The 16,363-nt window shown below is 38.0% G+C and overlaps 1 protein-coding gene across 1 annotated transcript in view; it reads right to left on the bottom strand.

Annotated features, from left to right (window-relative positions):
* Window positions 1–14,915, bottom strand: part of LOC145478375 (myoferlin-like) — a 34,202-nt gene extending 19,287 nt beyond the window's left edge. The window contains exons 1-28 of the mRNA XM_081456382.1: window positions 14,496–14,915; window positions 13,832–14,082; window positions 11,264–11,319; window positions 10,737–10,828; window positions 9,729–9,828; window positions 9,264–9,451; window positions 9,098–9,152; window positions 8,829–8,960; window positions 8,518–8,580; window positions 8,047–8,097; window positions 7,916–7,946; window positions 7,720–7,781; window positions 7,410–7,457; window positions 7,260–7,310; window positions 7,029–7,075; window positions 6,419–6,501; window positions 6,081–6,148; window positions 5,705–5,773; window positions 5,425–5,493; window positions 4,583–4,626; window positions 4,391–4,473; window positions 4,145–4,245; window positions 3,579–3,692; window positions 3,009–3,108; window positions 2,154–2,350; window positions 1,519–1,631; window positions 1,109–1,205; window positions 302–448 (exon numbers count right to left, since the gene is read on the bottom strand). Coding sequence (XP_081312508.1) covers window positions 302–448; window positions 1,109–1,205; window positions 1,519–1,631; window positions 2,154–2,350; window positions 3,009–3,108; window positions 3,579–3,692; window positions 4,145–4,245; window positions 4,391–4,473; window positions 4,583–4,626; window positions 5,425–5,493; window positions 5,705–5,773; window positions 6,081–6,148; window positions 6,419–6,501; window positions 7,029–7,075; window positions 7,260–7,310; window positions 7,410–7,457; window positions 7,720–7,781; window positions 7,916–7,946; window positions 8,047–8,097; window positions 8,518–8,580; window positions 8,829–8,960; window positions 9,098–9,152; window positions 9,264–9,451; window positions 9,729–9,828; window positions 10,737–10,828; window positions 11,264–11,319; window positions 13,832–13,922 — 2,352 coding nt within the window. The 5' untranslated portion in view covers window positions 13,923–14,082; window positions 14,496–14,915. The remainder of the gene's footprint in view (window positions 1–301; window positions 449–1,108; window positions 1,206–1,518; window positions 1,632–2,153; window positions 2,351–3,008; window positions 3,109–3,578; window positions 3,693–4,144; window positions 4,246–4,390; window positions 4,474–4,582; window positions 4,627–5,424; window positions 5,494–5,704; window positions 5,774–6,080; window positions 6,149–6,418; window positions 6,502–7,028; window positions 7,076–7,259; window positions 7,311–7,409; window positions 7,458–7,719; window positions 7,782–7,915; window positions 7,947–8,046; window positions 8,098–8,517; window positions 8,581–8,828; window positions 8,961–9,097; window positions 9,153–9,263; window positions 9,452–9,728; window positions 9,829–10,736; window positions 10,829–11,263; window positions 11,320–13,831; window positions 14,083–14,495) is intronic.
* Window positions 14,916–16,363: the final 1,448 nt, after the last annotated feature.

Below are 16,363 nucleotides of genomic sequence, written 5' to 3'. Positions count from 1 at the left end.
GGTCAACTAGTTAAAACTTCTTGGTGATTAAGCGAGGAACGCTGTAGCTCGCACGTCAAGTGTTCCCCCTACGAGCGGGGAGTTTCCCGTCTGCAGGTGGCGTGAAAATTGGGGAGAGGGCGAAAAAAAAAAATCGACGGAGAAAAAGCTCTTTGTTTATATGGGAACGCAGGCTACACAGAATAGAAGCAATGCACTCCTCTGCTATTTTTTAGCTCGACATCTTTCACGCTGGTCCCCAACTAAAAATACAAAAAGACATGAATAAAAAGAGGCGAAGTACGTTTTGTCAAATATTTACCTCAATAGCTAAGTCTTCAATTCTCTGCAAGTAACTTTCAATCTCGGCCAACATTTCGTTGATGTCCACTTCATCCTTTTCCAATTCACCCTCTAATGGCGGTGCTAACTTCCACTGCAGTGCACCGATATCATCTAACATGAATTTCTGCAAAACAAACGAACGCATCAGTTCTTTACTAGATGAATTTCAATAATATAGCCGTCAAAATGTTTGTGCCTACACCGTGAGGCTCCGCACGAAAGGGGTACCTTTTTCAGGCATCAGTTTTAAGGGTCGGGATTTCACTAGTTGAGGCATATGAAAGGGGAAAGAAATCCGTCATTTAGTTATACTAAAGGGCCTTTAAATAAAATATATTGAACAGACACACTATGACTGTATCATTTAATGTATTAGGCGTTACATGAAAATGACAAGAAGATTATGTGAAAGGGAGTACCTTTTTTTCTAGTTAAGGTATACGAAAGATGTACCTTTTCTGTCAAAATGGTATACAAAAGGGTATCGCGGTGGAGCCTCCCCGTAGAGAACTTTGTAGGGTAACTTTGTAGAGTAGGGCGATACTTGTAGCAGCATTTCGTATGTTAAAGCTACCGTCAGTAATCCCAATGACTGCATGACTCAGTAAATGTAACAGCTAACCCATTGCCCTATCCTGCAACGTTCGAAAGTTCTGCACCGAGAGTTAGCTTTTTTATCATTTCCTAACACTACATTTGCTTTGTAAACTCGCACAGTGCACTTACTGATGAACTTTAAAATCCACCTACTTAGATGCTAAATTGAAAATTGTTGCATACTTACAAATTCGTCTACTCTCATTTGGTGCAGCTTCATGTCCAGTTGATTTCTTTTGCCAGGAAGCTTGGGAATTTCATTTTCAAAACGAGACAATTCGTTTCTAGAAATAAGAACAAAGCTGTTAGTTACTCAATTTAATTTACTGGAATTTGACTTGCATGTTTATTTATTTATTTATTTATTTATTTATTTTTATTTATTTATTTATTTTTTTTTGGGGGGGGGGGGGGGTTGGTATTGCATGCAAATGCCAAACGATGACCAAACTCTTCAACGATTTGGTAAAATTGACAACGAAGATGAGTTGAGTACACGGTGAAATGACACTCGAATCCTCAACTGTCTTCCCGTTTCTATCGTTCTCTCGTTTTCCTTGGAAAACTCTATTACATCCCACTAATCATTCATTATACCTGCAGTCTCTGACAAGATTGTCGAACAGAGAAGAGAGCATGTCTTTCAACTTCGGGTCATCACTAACTTCAGACAGTTCAGCCGCTTGCTTGAGTCGAGATAAAGATTCGCGCTAAATTTAAACACAAATAAATTAAATTACATCCTGAACATGAACACTTTTACTCAGTTGAAGATCAATAAATAGCACAGTGAAGCACTAAATATAGACGTATTCTTCGTGTTTTAATTCGTTTGGGCCATACGAGAACTCAAAGGTGTTTTACACCTTCTACGTTAGGAAAAATAAGGTGGCAGGGTCCGAAAAATTAAAATAAAGTATTAACATTGACACGCGCGATCGATCGAGGCGCCAAAAATTACACCAAGTAGCGTACAGCCATACCACTGAAACTGTAAAAGACTAGAATCCATGATGAATCCATGACACGAAAGAGGGGCGTTCTGAGATTAGTGCTGACTGTTATCATGTTGAGCCAAATTTAAGGGGAACACTTTTGTTTTCTTAACTGCCTAGGTGCACAACTTATTTTTGTCACTTTTCAAATATACACAAAGTCGGACTCTTTTTCATCTGTTATATTCACTAAGTAACAACAGGCGTCAATCCTTCAATGATTTATCACTTAATTACCAAGCGCTCCCCCAGTCTGTTCAGGATGTTTATGGGCTCAAGTCTGAAGGCGATGTCCTCCCAGGAGCATTCCACGCACACACAGGGCTTATCTTGAGCCCACGGGAGGTAGTAATAGTAGCAGCCGTCATACACAGCATTGCAAGAAGGAGTGTTACACGGAGCTACCGACTCATCAAACTTATTTCCATTGTTTCCTGTGTAAAGCGGGAGTAAAATAACTTGTTAATACCGAATTATGCTTACAATTATGAAATAGAAAACATGTACCGTGTTTCTATCGAGTTGTAGTATAAATCCACCAGCTTTCCATCACGCATGTCGTTTTCCGATTGCCTACGCTATTCACTATCTGTTCTGTTGTAGATAGTGAGTAGCCCAGCAGTGTGCGCTTGTTAATTAACTAGAAATCTCGAGCTATTAATGTAATTGTTTAATAGAAACAAGAGTGGAAATTTGGGAGAACGAGAAATGCTGTGGGAACACGAGCCGATAGTTTCAGAAGTGATAAAGTTTAAAATATAGTGAATAAAGTACATGTACTTTTTTCTTCGTTGACTCAAAACTATTTAAAAGAATTGGTTTTGCCACCTTTTATTTTACACTAGCAAGTGGTATTTACTATTACTGTCGTTCAGTGGGAAAAAATGCAACGTGTAAGCAAATCTCAATCACTAAAACTGAATGGTCTCAGTAGACCATTTCTTTTCTTCAAATTCAGAAATCTACCCTATCTGTCTCTCTTGACCATTACACTTTAGGGTTAAGAGAGAAACAATTTCTTGAAAGAGAGGCACGCAATCGAGTCTAAGGAGTAACAATACTACCATTCTTGTAGGAGTACGAAATGCTCACCAATGCTAACTTCAAATTCGATAGGTCCGTCAGTTTCAGAGACCATAAGTGCTTCATAGAAACAGACAAACAGCTTGTACCTTTCACGTCTTAGGAAGGGCTAAAAAGAGGACAGGTACTCATCATCACACATAGGGAGAGATATGAATACACTTTTTTAATCAAATAAACAGTCTGATATGTTTTACGTGTACTGCATCGTGAACGACAGAAATCATAACAGAAGCCATATCTTTGTAAGGAATCGAGTCCTGGCCTAATGGTAACAAAGTACCAGCGAGTACTACACTGTATAAAATCTTGTCGACTTTAGATTTTATTCTCTTTTGATATCAGTGAGTTTTAACATTAAGGACAGGTTGAGGTAGGAGAGATTAAAGTACATGCACCAATGCGTACTACACTATGATAAATCTTGTTAATAAAGTTTCGATGATTGAATGATGATGATGGTGAATGTGGCGATGGTGGTTGCAATTAGGCATGTCTTGGATTTGAAAGTTACTGTTCTTTAACAATCTAGGTCAGTTTTTATTCCTCAGGATTTTTTATTAAATTTCTCTAACTGACCTGAGCACTTATTATGTCTTCATTTGCCAACACGGCCGTCGGAGCCTTGATGTCTTCGTTCAGAGTCGTGGTCAGCTCTACAAGAACACGTCCCCGATATGCCACGCCCTCTCCCTAAGGAAAGAAGAACATTGAAGTAATCAAGTAGCTTTAATGAGTTTAACTAAACTGATGAGCCAACTAAATGCTTTTATTCAAGTCGTTACTGACTTTTGAAAAAGATTCGTTCCTGGTTAATTATTGCAAAATATGTTTTCTAGAGCATCTGTCAAATAATGTTGCAGCACATCACCCTTTCAACAAAACGGCAAAAAAGCAAATATAATAACATGGTACTTCGACAGCCAGTCTGAAACTGCTGTAATTAAGGTATCTAATTAATGACTTGCATGGATTTAATGAAGACGCTCAGCGTACTCTGAACCGTTCTGGAGAATTAGCCATGAATCAGAAACAAGTTGAGAAAATAAAGTTGAGCGAAGTTTAATGCTCGTTGCCATAGCGTTCTCGTTGGTCAATTGCAAAGCAGACTAAATTTTGCTGCCGACAGCTTACAGTATACTTACAATTCCTTTATTTAGGTCATCGTGCTCATCTGGAAGATTTGTGAACTCCCTGGTGGAACCATAGAAATTGACAAAGCATGGACCGAACTGGGGCAGAAACCCTGCAAATAAAACCAATTGATTCATATTTATCAATGAACCATTTAAAAAGTCGCATATTCATATGACGAATTGCATTACGTAGTGTGCAAAATGTTCGATGCACATCAAAAGGGACAACTTGTGATATCGCAACATGACGCTTACCTTCGCTTGAGTCTCCTTGTCCAGCGATCGCAGACAAGTTGATGAACGCTGTACCAATACAGTCATCTGTAGAGCCTCGGTCCCTGAAAAGGAACGAAATATTGTTTTTCATCAAAACTGGACTATTGAAAAGCAAAATAACAAGATCTCAACTTTTCAAGAATTAATAAACACATTGTACTTTCAACTCACCAATCAAACATCTGCAGCTTGATTCTCTCGCACATCGAAGGGAGCTGTGTTATTCAATTCAAGAGGCAAAAAATAAGTTAATTTGAAAGTGTTATAGAAAAGAGATAATAATATTCGACTAATTACCTGGTGAACAGTTTCGAAACATATTTCAAAAAAACCTGGAAACGTATTCGCGTCATGGACTAAATCGTAGACAAGTTATAGGGCGGGCTTGATTTACATACAACAAACCCTATCCTAGGGTTGTAGTCTGCGTCAGTCTTAGACGTTTCCTTCCCTTTTCTAGACGGAGAGATCGAACAAGCGAGCGCTAGCGAACAAGCAGGCGAGCGAAGGAGCTGGCGCGCCTGGGACCGGATGAGCTAAAAAATGAAGAGAGTTGTCGCGCTTGCTCGCAGTTTTGTTTCCTTCGAATGCTTTTTTGGAAATGCCTGCTACGCAGGCTACTAGAGTTGCTGTTGGTCAGTCTGTTCCATGAGTGGAAGGACTTTGTAAGGCCTAAAACAGCCATTATATTACTGCCTGGAAAAATTCGCTTGCCCATAGACTCAGATTCATAAAGACCTCAATGATTCATAAAGAAATCAATCGTTTACATCAAGATAAAGTTATGGTTTTAAATAAATGTTTTGTGTAGGTGTTTCTTTGTTGTCGTTGGTTTTTTTTATTTTTTTATTTTATTCGTTTTTGTTTCTTTTTCTTGTGGTTGTTGTTGTCGTTGTTAGACCACTTTTGTGTTAAGAGGGAAAAAGGCGCACTATGGGGGCTATCTCTTGGCAATAAGTAAAGGAACAATGATTAAGACAATGAAATTTTGAAATTGAAGCGACTTTAATTACCATCAGAGGAATCTTGAGTAACTGTTTAAATTCTGGGTTACTGTCGTGATATATGGTGGAAGTTGTTGCCTGAGGAAAAAAAAAAAAAATACATTCAAATTCGGAATGGTATATTAAACATTTTAAACAACTAAAGAAGCCCAAAGTGGTGAATAGATGAGAATAAGAAATTGGATATAATTGAATCGATAGGTTACGTCATCATTCAAGATCAAGTCAAACTCTGCTTAAGTGTGGGGAAGCTAAGAGGAAACGAAATATGCAATTCCACCTAGACTACCTTCTTTCCACAAAAGCTGAATTCCATGTAAGGATCTACAAGGCCTTTTTTCCCTTTGCTTTCCTCGTCCTGTAACAAAAAAGCCGCTTTTAGTGAATAGAAGTAACATCAGTAGTATAAGACATACCAATTTGCCTGCAGGTAGGTGGCACAGCAGAATTACATATGTAGCTAGACAGACAGACAGACAGACAGATATGCAGGCAGATGGGTGACGTACACGTTTATGACACTGTCACAAGTCACCTCTGATCGGGAGATGTACGATTGGTTCTAAACACGGGTGTTCGAAAAGCGAGAGGAACCAAAAAAAAAAAAATCGTCATCGTTTAGTTTAAGGATGAGAGGGAAAAATACATCAATGGTTTCGCCTAACCTCTTTGTCATCATCGCTTGAAAAGAAGCTGAAGAATTTCTTGAAGCTTCGTCCAATTCCGGTATCCACTAAACAAAAGAAAAAGAAAATGAACCCTTTGTCAGTAAACCTACTGAGTAGCTTGTAGAGCAAAAGTGCAGCAACCTCAATAGACGCGTCAAATTAATAAAAGACGCCCGCGCTTTAAAGTTGAAACTGTAAGAACGTATTTGGGGTAGGATTTTCGAACTTCAAGAACTTCTTTGCGCTAACATCGTAGCACGCAAAGAAGGTAAAAAGACCCGGAACAAGAAGCATCTAGTCTTACAGCACTGAAAGGTTATGAGAAACCCACTCACTTTGTGGAAGGTCTTCTGCGTGATAAACTTTGAGCGTGAAGACAGCTGACTGTCGCGTTACACCCAACGGCATCAGGAGGTTACTAAAATCAAACACGAAACAAAACTTTAAAATAGTATGAAAGCAGTTGCTGTTTTGGTGATTTGTATTGTCGTCTGCCTTGCAGACAACGCAGTGAGAATTCAGACTGAACTTTAGAATTGAGGAAAGAATTAAGGTTAGGTAAAGCAGAGCTCTTCTTAATTAATATAATGCCGCATTAGAGAAACCACATACTTGAAAAAAAACATAAGAAAGTACAAGGCGAATCATGGAACTTGAAACCTTTAGTAAGTTCAGTGGAATCCCGATTTGAAAAATCAAGTAGTTCGAAAAATGGGCGGCAAAATTACACTGCTCGACTTAAGGAAGGGAAACGACCTTTGGTTCGAGATACTGGGAGGTTCGAAAATCCGCGGGTTCCAGAAATCGGGATTCCGCTGTCATTGTATCGCACTTGGCTGAATTTTTGCCATCAGTCGGATTCATCGTCAGATTTGACTGGAGTGCGAGACGAGTCTGACCGATGACGTCACTTGACACACCTGCAGTTCACAGTTCGATACTTACGACTCGATGTCATCTTCTTGATCTTTGGGTTCTGCTTTTGCTGCAGGCTACGAATCAATGAATACAGGAATATTTCAACCACCATGTAAAGCAAGCTCAAAACACAAAGGTAACTAATTTATGATTTAAGATCTACACTACTATTACTCTCATTAAAACTGCACTTGGTGTAAACCTCGGTACTGACCTATTTGGTATAAACCGCCATAATAAATTCAATTTAATACCTACCGGTGGCTCGTCCCCAGGACCAAGAACCATAGCGGTGACTTTCAAGTAACCCTAGAAACAATACAAACAAAAATTATTGTGTAACTGGATTAAAGACTGTGAATGAATGGAAAAGAAAGTGCAATCGATATGTAACGTTTCTGTACTCACTGCTGGCGTTTCTCCGCCACGTGTTTTCTTGGATTTTCCTCCTTCTTCCTGTTATGTAAAACAAACAAACAAACAAACAAACAAACAATCAAATAGCGTCATTAAAAATATCAGTGAGAAATTGCTTTTACTTGTTTGAAAATTAGGTTGACTACCACATTCTATTTGATATGTATTTGATGAAGATAAGATACACTTAATGAAACCACGGTTCAACAACTGATGTCATACTATAACGAGAATATGCCTGAAATACATGAGTCTATCACACATCAGACGGTCAAAAAATTCAAGATATGCAATATCAAACCTCCTCTTCATCTTTGTCCGCTGGTCCAGAAAGTAAAACCCACTTACGGACAAACGAGTGACCTGTGAAGAAGCGTTATTATCAGTTTGATTCCACACAGATTTTACTGTATCAATTTAAGCGAACTGACTGACTGACGAGAAAGAAGTGAATGAGTGTGTAAGTGAATAAACGCAGAGGAAATTAAACCCCTCACCTTTCATTACAGAAATGCTTCCAATGTCACACTGTGAATATTTAATCAGATGTTGAATATTAATTGTAATGAAATTTTTAAAGGAGAAATGCGATGTTAATTACTTAAGCGAATTGACTGATTTAACTCACCTCAAAGTAGCCGAGAAGGGAGTCCGAACGCAGCTTTCGAGAGTTGAACACCTGTTGCATATGAAAATGTAACAAATGAGTTACAACGTTTTATTCCTCTGACTTTTCACAACAACTCAGCATCATTGATCTAGTTGTGTTTGAAACCAATTCTATAACATCGCTTTTCTTGTAATCCTCCATCTTTACCGTTGGTTGCTTAATGACAATCTCAGTGTTAAAATCTGATTGAGTAAACCGTAGAAAAAAAAGCATTACTGATTGCTATACAAAGTGCACTTGATTACCGTTTGGTCCACCTTACAGTTGGCTCAACAACCAAAGTTGTAGATTTTGACTGATAAAAGTGGTTTAACGCTTGCCTGAGCGACTACTCAAGGTTTCATCTAAAGAAAGAATTACCGCCTTTGATAATTATAAGCGCATGTTCTGTATTGTTTTAAACAAATGGAGCCCAATGGCTATACTGACCTCGAGAGAAACCAAATCATCAAACAGCTCAGCTTCAGACAAGTGGAAATTGAAGAAAAACGTCTGAAACAAAAGAGGAAGTTTTAAGTGTCCAATTCATGTCAAAACCGTAAATTGTGCCACAGAGAGGGGATTAAAACTGTCTTGTAAGATAATATTATTGCCATTTTAATCTAATGATGAGCTAGCTTCAATCATACTCTGGATAACAAAGCAAACAACACGTAGTTTAGATAACGAGCCAAAGACAGCTCTTGAACAAATTCAGAAACGAAAAAAGTCAGTCGGTCTGAACAAGACAATGCCCAAACCTGATTGTAAACCGGTTTGTTTGTGGACCGTTTCACTGTTGTTTCTCTCCGCTGACCGGCGACAGTCACTCGAACCACTGGATGGATATTGTTGCCTACCAACTGGCGACCTTCAAGGATTCGAATACGGATCTGTAAGAGAAAGGAAAATAATCAACTTGACGTGAACGAAGAGCTAAAATTTGCGATCAGCTGAACCTACATTCTAAAATCAGTTTTACTCCAGAACAAGCGCCTTTATTGTGCAAATATCTTTAGGAAAGGTGTACCTGAAAGTCTTGAACTCTAGTCGACCATTTTCTGCCTCCTCGTCGAGTTGGTTTCCTAGATTAGAAATGAAAACTTAGAAACAGTACACGCGTTGAAGGTTGTGATACGGGTATATCATTATCAACACATCTTACTCCTTGTTAAGTACGAATAGTAATGATTCACCTTCTCTTCCGTCTTTTAGGCTGCCCTGGTTTTCCAGGCTCTTCTCCCTCAGCCCCTTCCTCGCCTTCCTCTTCCTCTTCATAACCTTCTTCTCCTTCTTCTCCGGCCTCTTCGCCCCCTCCTCCGCCTCCACTGTCACCGCCAGTTCCAGGAGGGGCTGAGTACTCCAGCTTCAGCATAATTTTTCCCTACAGTGACGATGTAAACAAAAGATTATATTCTAGAGGTGAGTAAAATAAAACTTCAGTGCATAGTATTTGATCATGACATGAATTTGTGCATATTGCATATCATCATTCTGGGTTTGCATAAGCAGAGAAATTGTTTGCTATGGTGTGACGACCTTCCACGTTTTTGTAGACAGAGTGATTTGCCTCAACTCGTAACAAACAAACAGACAAACAAACAAACAAACAAGCAAACAAGTGTTAAAGGTTGTATTCTTTTTAAGGTTGTTTTGCTTACCAAGGTAGGATTGTTTTTGCCATCCACAAGGTCATAACTTCTTTCAATCTCGTTATTTGAAAGCAACTCTCCTAGAGGCACTTCAACCTTACCCAGGAGCCTTAGGGAGAAAGAAACAGGATAGAAAATAATAGAATTAATGTAGAACAAAAAATACTACCCAGCATTTCCGTATAAATTTTTAAAACATTGTCATTATCATTTGATTCGAAAGTTACAATACACAACGTTTGCTACCATTTCCGTAGAAATTTTAATGACTTTCTCATAGTCATTCGAAGGTGACAATCATTAAAAGAAAATCGCACGAGCGGGTGCGAAATTATCGCTAAAAATTCCGATGATTGTCAAAGCTACTTCGAGTGATAATGTCAAAGATTTTACTGATGTCACCACGTTGCCGTATTGAGGTTAAGAAAAAAGTATTTTTTCAGCCAATAAGAATCAAGGATTTATTTCATGTTAAGCCTGGTGTACACGAGCAATTTTTATGTAACAATTTTTATATGACAATTGTTATTTGCTCGCGTAGTATAGACGAGGAAAATTGGCCAATTTTTGTGTGGTAAATGTATTTGCTGAAAACTGGTCTGCGAGCTTTGATTTGACAAATAACAGTTGTCATATGCGAAAAATTCTCGCGTGGACGACTCGTCTCATAAAATATGGCAAATATGTTCGAAAGCACCAAGTTCTCCGGGGGCCATCAAGCAGTCCCGCTTTGTTTCTGGGTATCTCTGCTGCCCAAAGTCATTACTGACGCTCTCAACTTTGAACTGTTGAAATATATTTGCTGTGCCATAGACACGAACAAATATATTTGTCGCATAAAAATTGTCACAATTGCTCGTGCAGACCTGATTTTAGACTAAAAACATCAGTTGTAGTTATTTAGCACTTTTAACTCTGTTGAACGCTACATTGCCATTCAGACCTATAGTAATTTCTAAGACCTTAAAATAAAAACTGCGAAAACCATACAACTAAAATGAACAAAATGATATTTACTTTCTTGTCATAACCTTCTCATAGTCCTTCACCTCAACCGAAAGCTTGTCATCCGGGGACAAGGGTTTGCCCGAAAGGTCCCATTGGAAATCCTGAAATAAAAGCATAACACATGCGTATTTGTTTTGCGAGATTACTTTAATACTTATTATTCCTAAATAAACCTCTTTGAAAGGAAAACAAACGGTTATCAACAAAAATAATATTCTTTTCCTGTCACTTTCTCACGACACACTTGGAAAGGTGACGTAAAGAATTTCAAAATCAAGATTGCGTATTCGATCATTCAAATTTGTTTTCATTGCTCAGTGAGAAGAAACATAAATGCTTTATAACCTGTTGCAGGTTCTCTGTAGCAACTAACGAGAACCTGGAACAGGCTAATGCTTTTAACATAGACATAGAGAATGTGGGAAAACAAGCAAGTAGATTTAAAATGAAAAGCCTTCAGTACGTTGTGTGCTCTTCTTCAAAAAATGATGTCCATTAAACGTATTTATATTTTAGAGATGTTAATGTTTTGTTACCTGATTCCAGACCGGATCCAAATTGTCCTTTTGAACTTCTGTTTTCTTTTCATCTCCTGGAGGCAGGATAAAAAATATATTCTGTCAAGAATTAACCCCCTAGGCGACCTCAACTTAAACTTTCTGTCTAAAATGAAATATGGGGGCAAAGCCTCGTTGCAGCTTTCATGACCAGTATGATCAGAGGTCTGTTGAAATGGGCGTCTTTTATTAAACAATTAGATTATGAGCTCGAGGTTTCTATCGCGTGATAAAAATCGAGAGCGAACAATCTAATTGTTTTAGTATAAATCCACTAGTCGTTCAGAACTTTATCTAAATCCTCTTCACAGACACTTAGAAAACGCCAAGAAGCGGCCGTCATTTTGTTAACAAGGACCCCTGTTACGCTACTCACTATCTATCACAGAATAGATAGTGAGTAGCGTAGCCAATCACAGAACGGCATTCGCAATAGAACGCCAGTAGATTTATACTAAAAATTATTATTTCTGTAATGTTTTTCTTTTCTTTAAATCACTTAAGGGAAATTCTATCTCAATCTCCTTCTGCCACATGCTACTTTAAATTTGATCCCGATATAACAAGACCAAGTTGTATGTACATTTCCATCATGTACCACTGATGATGACCGTACTTTTAGCCTTTTATAAACATCTAAAAAGCAACTACATTATGTATTATGACAATATATAATTTATTCTTCTGAATCTTCACTGTCTCATAAATTATTCTTATTTTGTTTTTAATTTTTAAGTCAAACTATCGATTCAAACTCTTTCATCGTCCCGTAGCATACAATGTCATTATAGCCAAATTAAGGGGCAATTAACTTTTTTTTTTTAAATCGCAAATCCGATCATTTGTCCACTGTCAATAGATGGCCAGATTACTTGAAGTCCAGAATGCAAGCAATTTAAAAAGCTCAGAAGACTAAAGAAGAAAGACATTTTTATATGTCCAATAATTAAAAAAAGAAAATTAAACATCGAAGCCTAATGAACTCAAACTAGGTTGTCGCTCAGTCTTGCGACCGTTGTTCTTGACTTTTCCAAATGAAGTAGTCACATGACCTGTAAATTTACGAAATCAACGTGGAATATTGGACGTTACTTGTCGTTATCAATTCAAAGATGGGCGCGAGAAATCACGCATTCTTTCAAGCCTCAAGATAAGTTGCCATGGGATAGGAGCCTTGGGCGAAAAAGAAAATTTAAATCAATTTAAATCTCGGCTAAAAATCATTTCCCTTGAAATAAAATTTAAATACAGGAAAGGTATAAACTACCGGAAACGGAAACGCAGTTGCAATAATGAATCGTCCATTAGTTATTTCCAATATCTGATGTGTAATATCTGACAATCGGTACGTTCACAAGTTTACTTAGGAGAAAATAAAAGCCCTGTATTGTCAGTTATTCGGCCAAAGACTCAAAGAAAACAAAGTTAGAACATAACTGAAATACTTTTTTATCGGTAGCTCTGCGAAAATTCTTTCAAACGTTAAAGCTTCCACTAGGCAGCTTCTAATGACCTCGAAATCGACGAAAGGTTAATTTGTCTAAAAACTATCAGAAAGAAAATGCCGGAATAGAGTTTTTTAACAATGCTGAATTTCAAGAATTTAAAGGGTGGAATAAATTTTCGCTTGAGATATGGACCGGAACGACAAGCGTCCTTCCAGCCTGTTTACAACATTTATCAATAATCAATAATCTGTTCAAATTTCCCTCGTCGTGCTGAAATGACAACTTTTGAAACATTTACAGGACATTTGGAGCTTACTACATCAACTCAATTCTCATTAATTTTGCGACTGGGTCAGTTTTTGATGAAAACAAAAAACAAAAAAAAACACACTCCCACCTAGCTCGTTGCCTGGGGTCAAAATGTGATTTTATATCTCGGAATATTGTGACTTTCAATTTTTCCGCTCTCTTGGCATAGCGGTTTAAGACGAGTGCTTCTCCAATTCGAATTATTGCACTTACAAAATTGTTTTCGGTGAAATAAGGACAAATCTTTGAGCATTCAAATATGAAGAAAGCGAAAGCCGCTGTCTGAGGTTTGTACTAATTCTGTACAAGTAAATTCGCGCGGATTTCGCAATGCTTCGCTGATTTTGCAAAAACAATTATGAACCGTAAACAGCATTAACGTTTCTAGAAAAATTCAAACACTGTCATGAAAGCTGCGTGTATTTCTAAGAGCTTTCCTTTTAAGTAATTATAAAACGAACGAGTGACTGTAAAGGTTTTCAAACGTGCTACGAAAATTTTAAATATTGGAAGGCGATAAATTTGTACGTGCATGAACATTCTGCATAGCAATGAGGGCTTATTATGCAAAGTTTAAAATGAAACAAAGCTATCCTGTCGCTTTAAACTTTATTCAAAGTTTTACAACTCGTTCAAGTTGCACTTACCATAGCTCGCTTATCTGAGTCTAAACTTAGTTCCCTCGTTTCAACGGAGAGCCGTTAGGCGGGCTTCATAGTTGTACAACAAACGCCCGAACGCCCAAGTCTTGTTCAAGCATGAACTCAAACGACTGGATCAACTGACTTACCTTGGAAGATGACTTTCGCATAGGGATCACTCTTTCCAAAAGAATCGACGTCTGGGAGGCTAGTAGCCTGTTGGACGGTGACTTTCAGCATTTTTCCGAATCGTTGGTTCAACAGGTTAACACTACCATCTCCAAACCGAAATCCTATACCAGCTCACCCGAAGCGGCTTGACTTTTTACGGTTCACTTCCAAAGACAGCCTCACACCCATTCACAGATTGTTCTGCATATCAATGAGCGTTACGCTGGCACTTTAAACAAATAAGAAAGCACAATGAGCGGCTTTGCGTGGGCTAAGGTATTGAGTAGTTTCCATATTTTTAGGCCCCGTTAAATTTCTCGCTCCATAATCACAACAGAAGTAATTCAAAGTGCGTTTGACGAGTTTATTCCAAAACAATAGAAACCGAAATCGTGGAATTTCGGTTTCTAGACTATGTACATAAAAACAATATTGAGTATTGTTCTTTGTCTCAAATGTATATTTGGCACAAACTTTCTAAGAAAAATATCCGAGGAATAATTACAAACCTAAAATAAAGTCTGGCTCAGAAAAATGTGTTTTGCGTGTTATATAAGCTCGAATAAACAAAGAGAATCAGAAGACTTATGCCCTTTGGTCTCTTTAGTTCGATATGAACACATTCTAAAGCAGATAGTTTACCTAGATTGCGCTTTATCCGTTGAATATGCCATTGTTACACTGAGATACGCGACAAAAGGTACCCAAATTCATCTGGCCCAAGTTGCCCTTAAGGAGAATAAGGCTGCAGAATGAAAAAAAGAAAATAATAAAAAACAGGGGAAAAAAAACCAGCCTATCTCAGATTTCTACACTGAGGCCTATCTATTTGTTTAAGCTGGTCGATGTCCAGAGTTTGTTTCCCATAGTTGTTTAATAAGTTGATTATTTCTTTCTTTTTTCGTAGCCATGTGTAATCAGATATGAGGCCATCTGTGGTGCGAGCATAAGAAAACGTGGGTGATTGCCAGAAAACGAAACTCAGCTTAACTGGTAATTGTTTGTTTGACCCTTTAAAGTTCTTATTTACAATGGAGAGTATTAAAAACGGCTGTTGCTTCATCCTTGCACGTATCAGGGTTATGCATTGTTTGTTCGTTTCGTTTGCAGTCCCTTTTTCTCTTGAGAACGTTGACGAGCGTCAAGACACGGTATTTCTAACAATGAAGTATTATATCGTGGAGTTGGCAAAGATGGCCAATTTGCCGGAACAGCTAGAGGAAAGGGCTCCCGCTAAGGGGTTTATTGAGATATGTATGGGGAAGTCTGTTACGAATTTGAATCAGTCTAGGTCAGCGACTTTCCTCGATCGCTAAAATTTTGTAGTGTAAATTTTACTGTTAACGATTCGCTGAGGTGCCGCCAGCTTATCTCAGCAAGTAGGGGTATCAGCGATCCCTTTTTGCCACAAATTATTGGTTTTGGGTTTGCAGCGGTGTTGTACTTCGCTGTACTTTTAAGGAAATTGTTTCTTGGCGAAAACAAGCTTGAACTTAGGTGTACATTGATAAGCTGCGAGCGTTCTTGTAATAGACTGCCAGTAAGGTCTGATTGGTCAAATGATCTTCCTTGTGACCCTCGCGAGCTCGAGGCCACTGAATATAACTCTTAAGTTAAACTATTCAGGCTATGTCTTTTTCTTTCACATAAACAAAACATGTTAGCAAAACGGTCTGGGTATTCAAGCCTTATCACTACACTCAAGTTCATTAGGACGTGCCAGATACAACCCACTATAACGGCAGACTAGTCCGTTGTATGAACGTGAGCGAGCATAATTACTTTATAATCAATATGAAAGAATTATGCTCGCTCAAATAGCAAATTCCTTCCGAACACTGGCAAACTGTCAAAAAGCGATGTCGAGGGCTCTCTTATTTCCAGCACTGAACACATTGGGTAGGGGTTAGCAATAAATAAAACACTCTTCTTATATATAAGAACGTCTAATCTTGGAGCTGAGGATGAACGTTCGTATATTTTTTTTGCGATTTAAGGCTAAGAACGTTCCTAAGATGTAAGTTCTTAAATTTACATGGTATACAAGGTCAACTACCTAGATAATAATTCAGACTTTGTATGACCTGATGACTTTGATGGTGTGGAAGTTATTTTGGAACAGTTATAAATAAGAACTGCTGATTATTACAAACCTAGATGTATCATATGTCATGCAATAAGAAAACCATTGTTAATGTTATACAAAACATCCCCTTAGGTATTTGGGTTAATTTTACATTTTTTGTTACCTTTATTTTATGCTTGTCATTTAATACATACAGATTAGCAAAATAAAAACGTTCTTAATCGACTCTCAGCCTGAGGAATGTTCTAAACTCGTTCTTAAATTTTGGTTAATCTCAGCCTCGACGTTCTTATAAAAAAGGCTCTTATATAACAAAAGAGTGTATTTTGGCTTTATGCCCATACCCACTTTCTTTACTTGCGACACACAAAGATTTTCTTGCTAACAACTGACCTGTATCATGGCTCTGTCGCAGATCCCTTAA

Source organism: Orbicella franksi, chromosome 2, assembly GCF_964199315.1.
Source record: "Orbicella franksi chromosome 2, jaOrbFran1.1, whole genome shotgun sequence".
Taxonomy (NCBI): domain Eukaryota; kingdom Metazoa; phylum Cnidaria; class Anthozoa; order Scleractinia; family Merulinidae; genus Orbicella; species Orbicella franksi.
The sequence above is the reverse complement of the archived record's forward strand: the minus strand, read 5'-3'. Positions and strand labels throughout refer to the sequence as shown.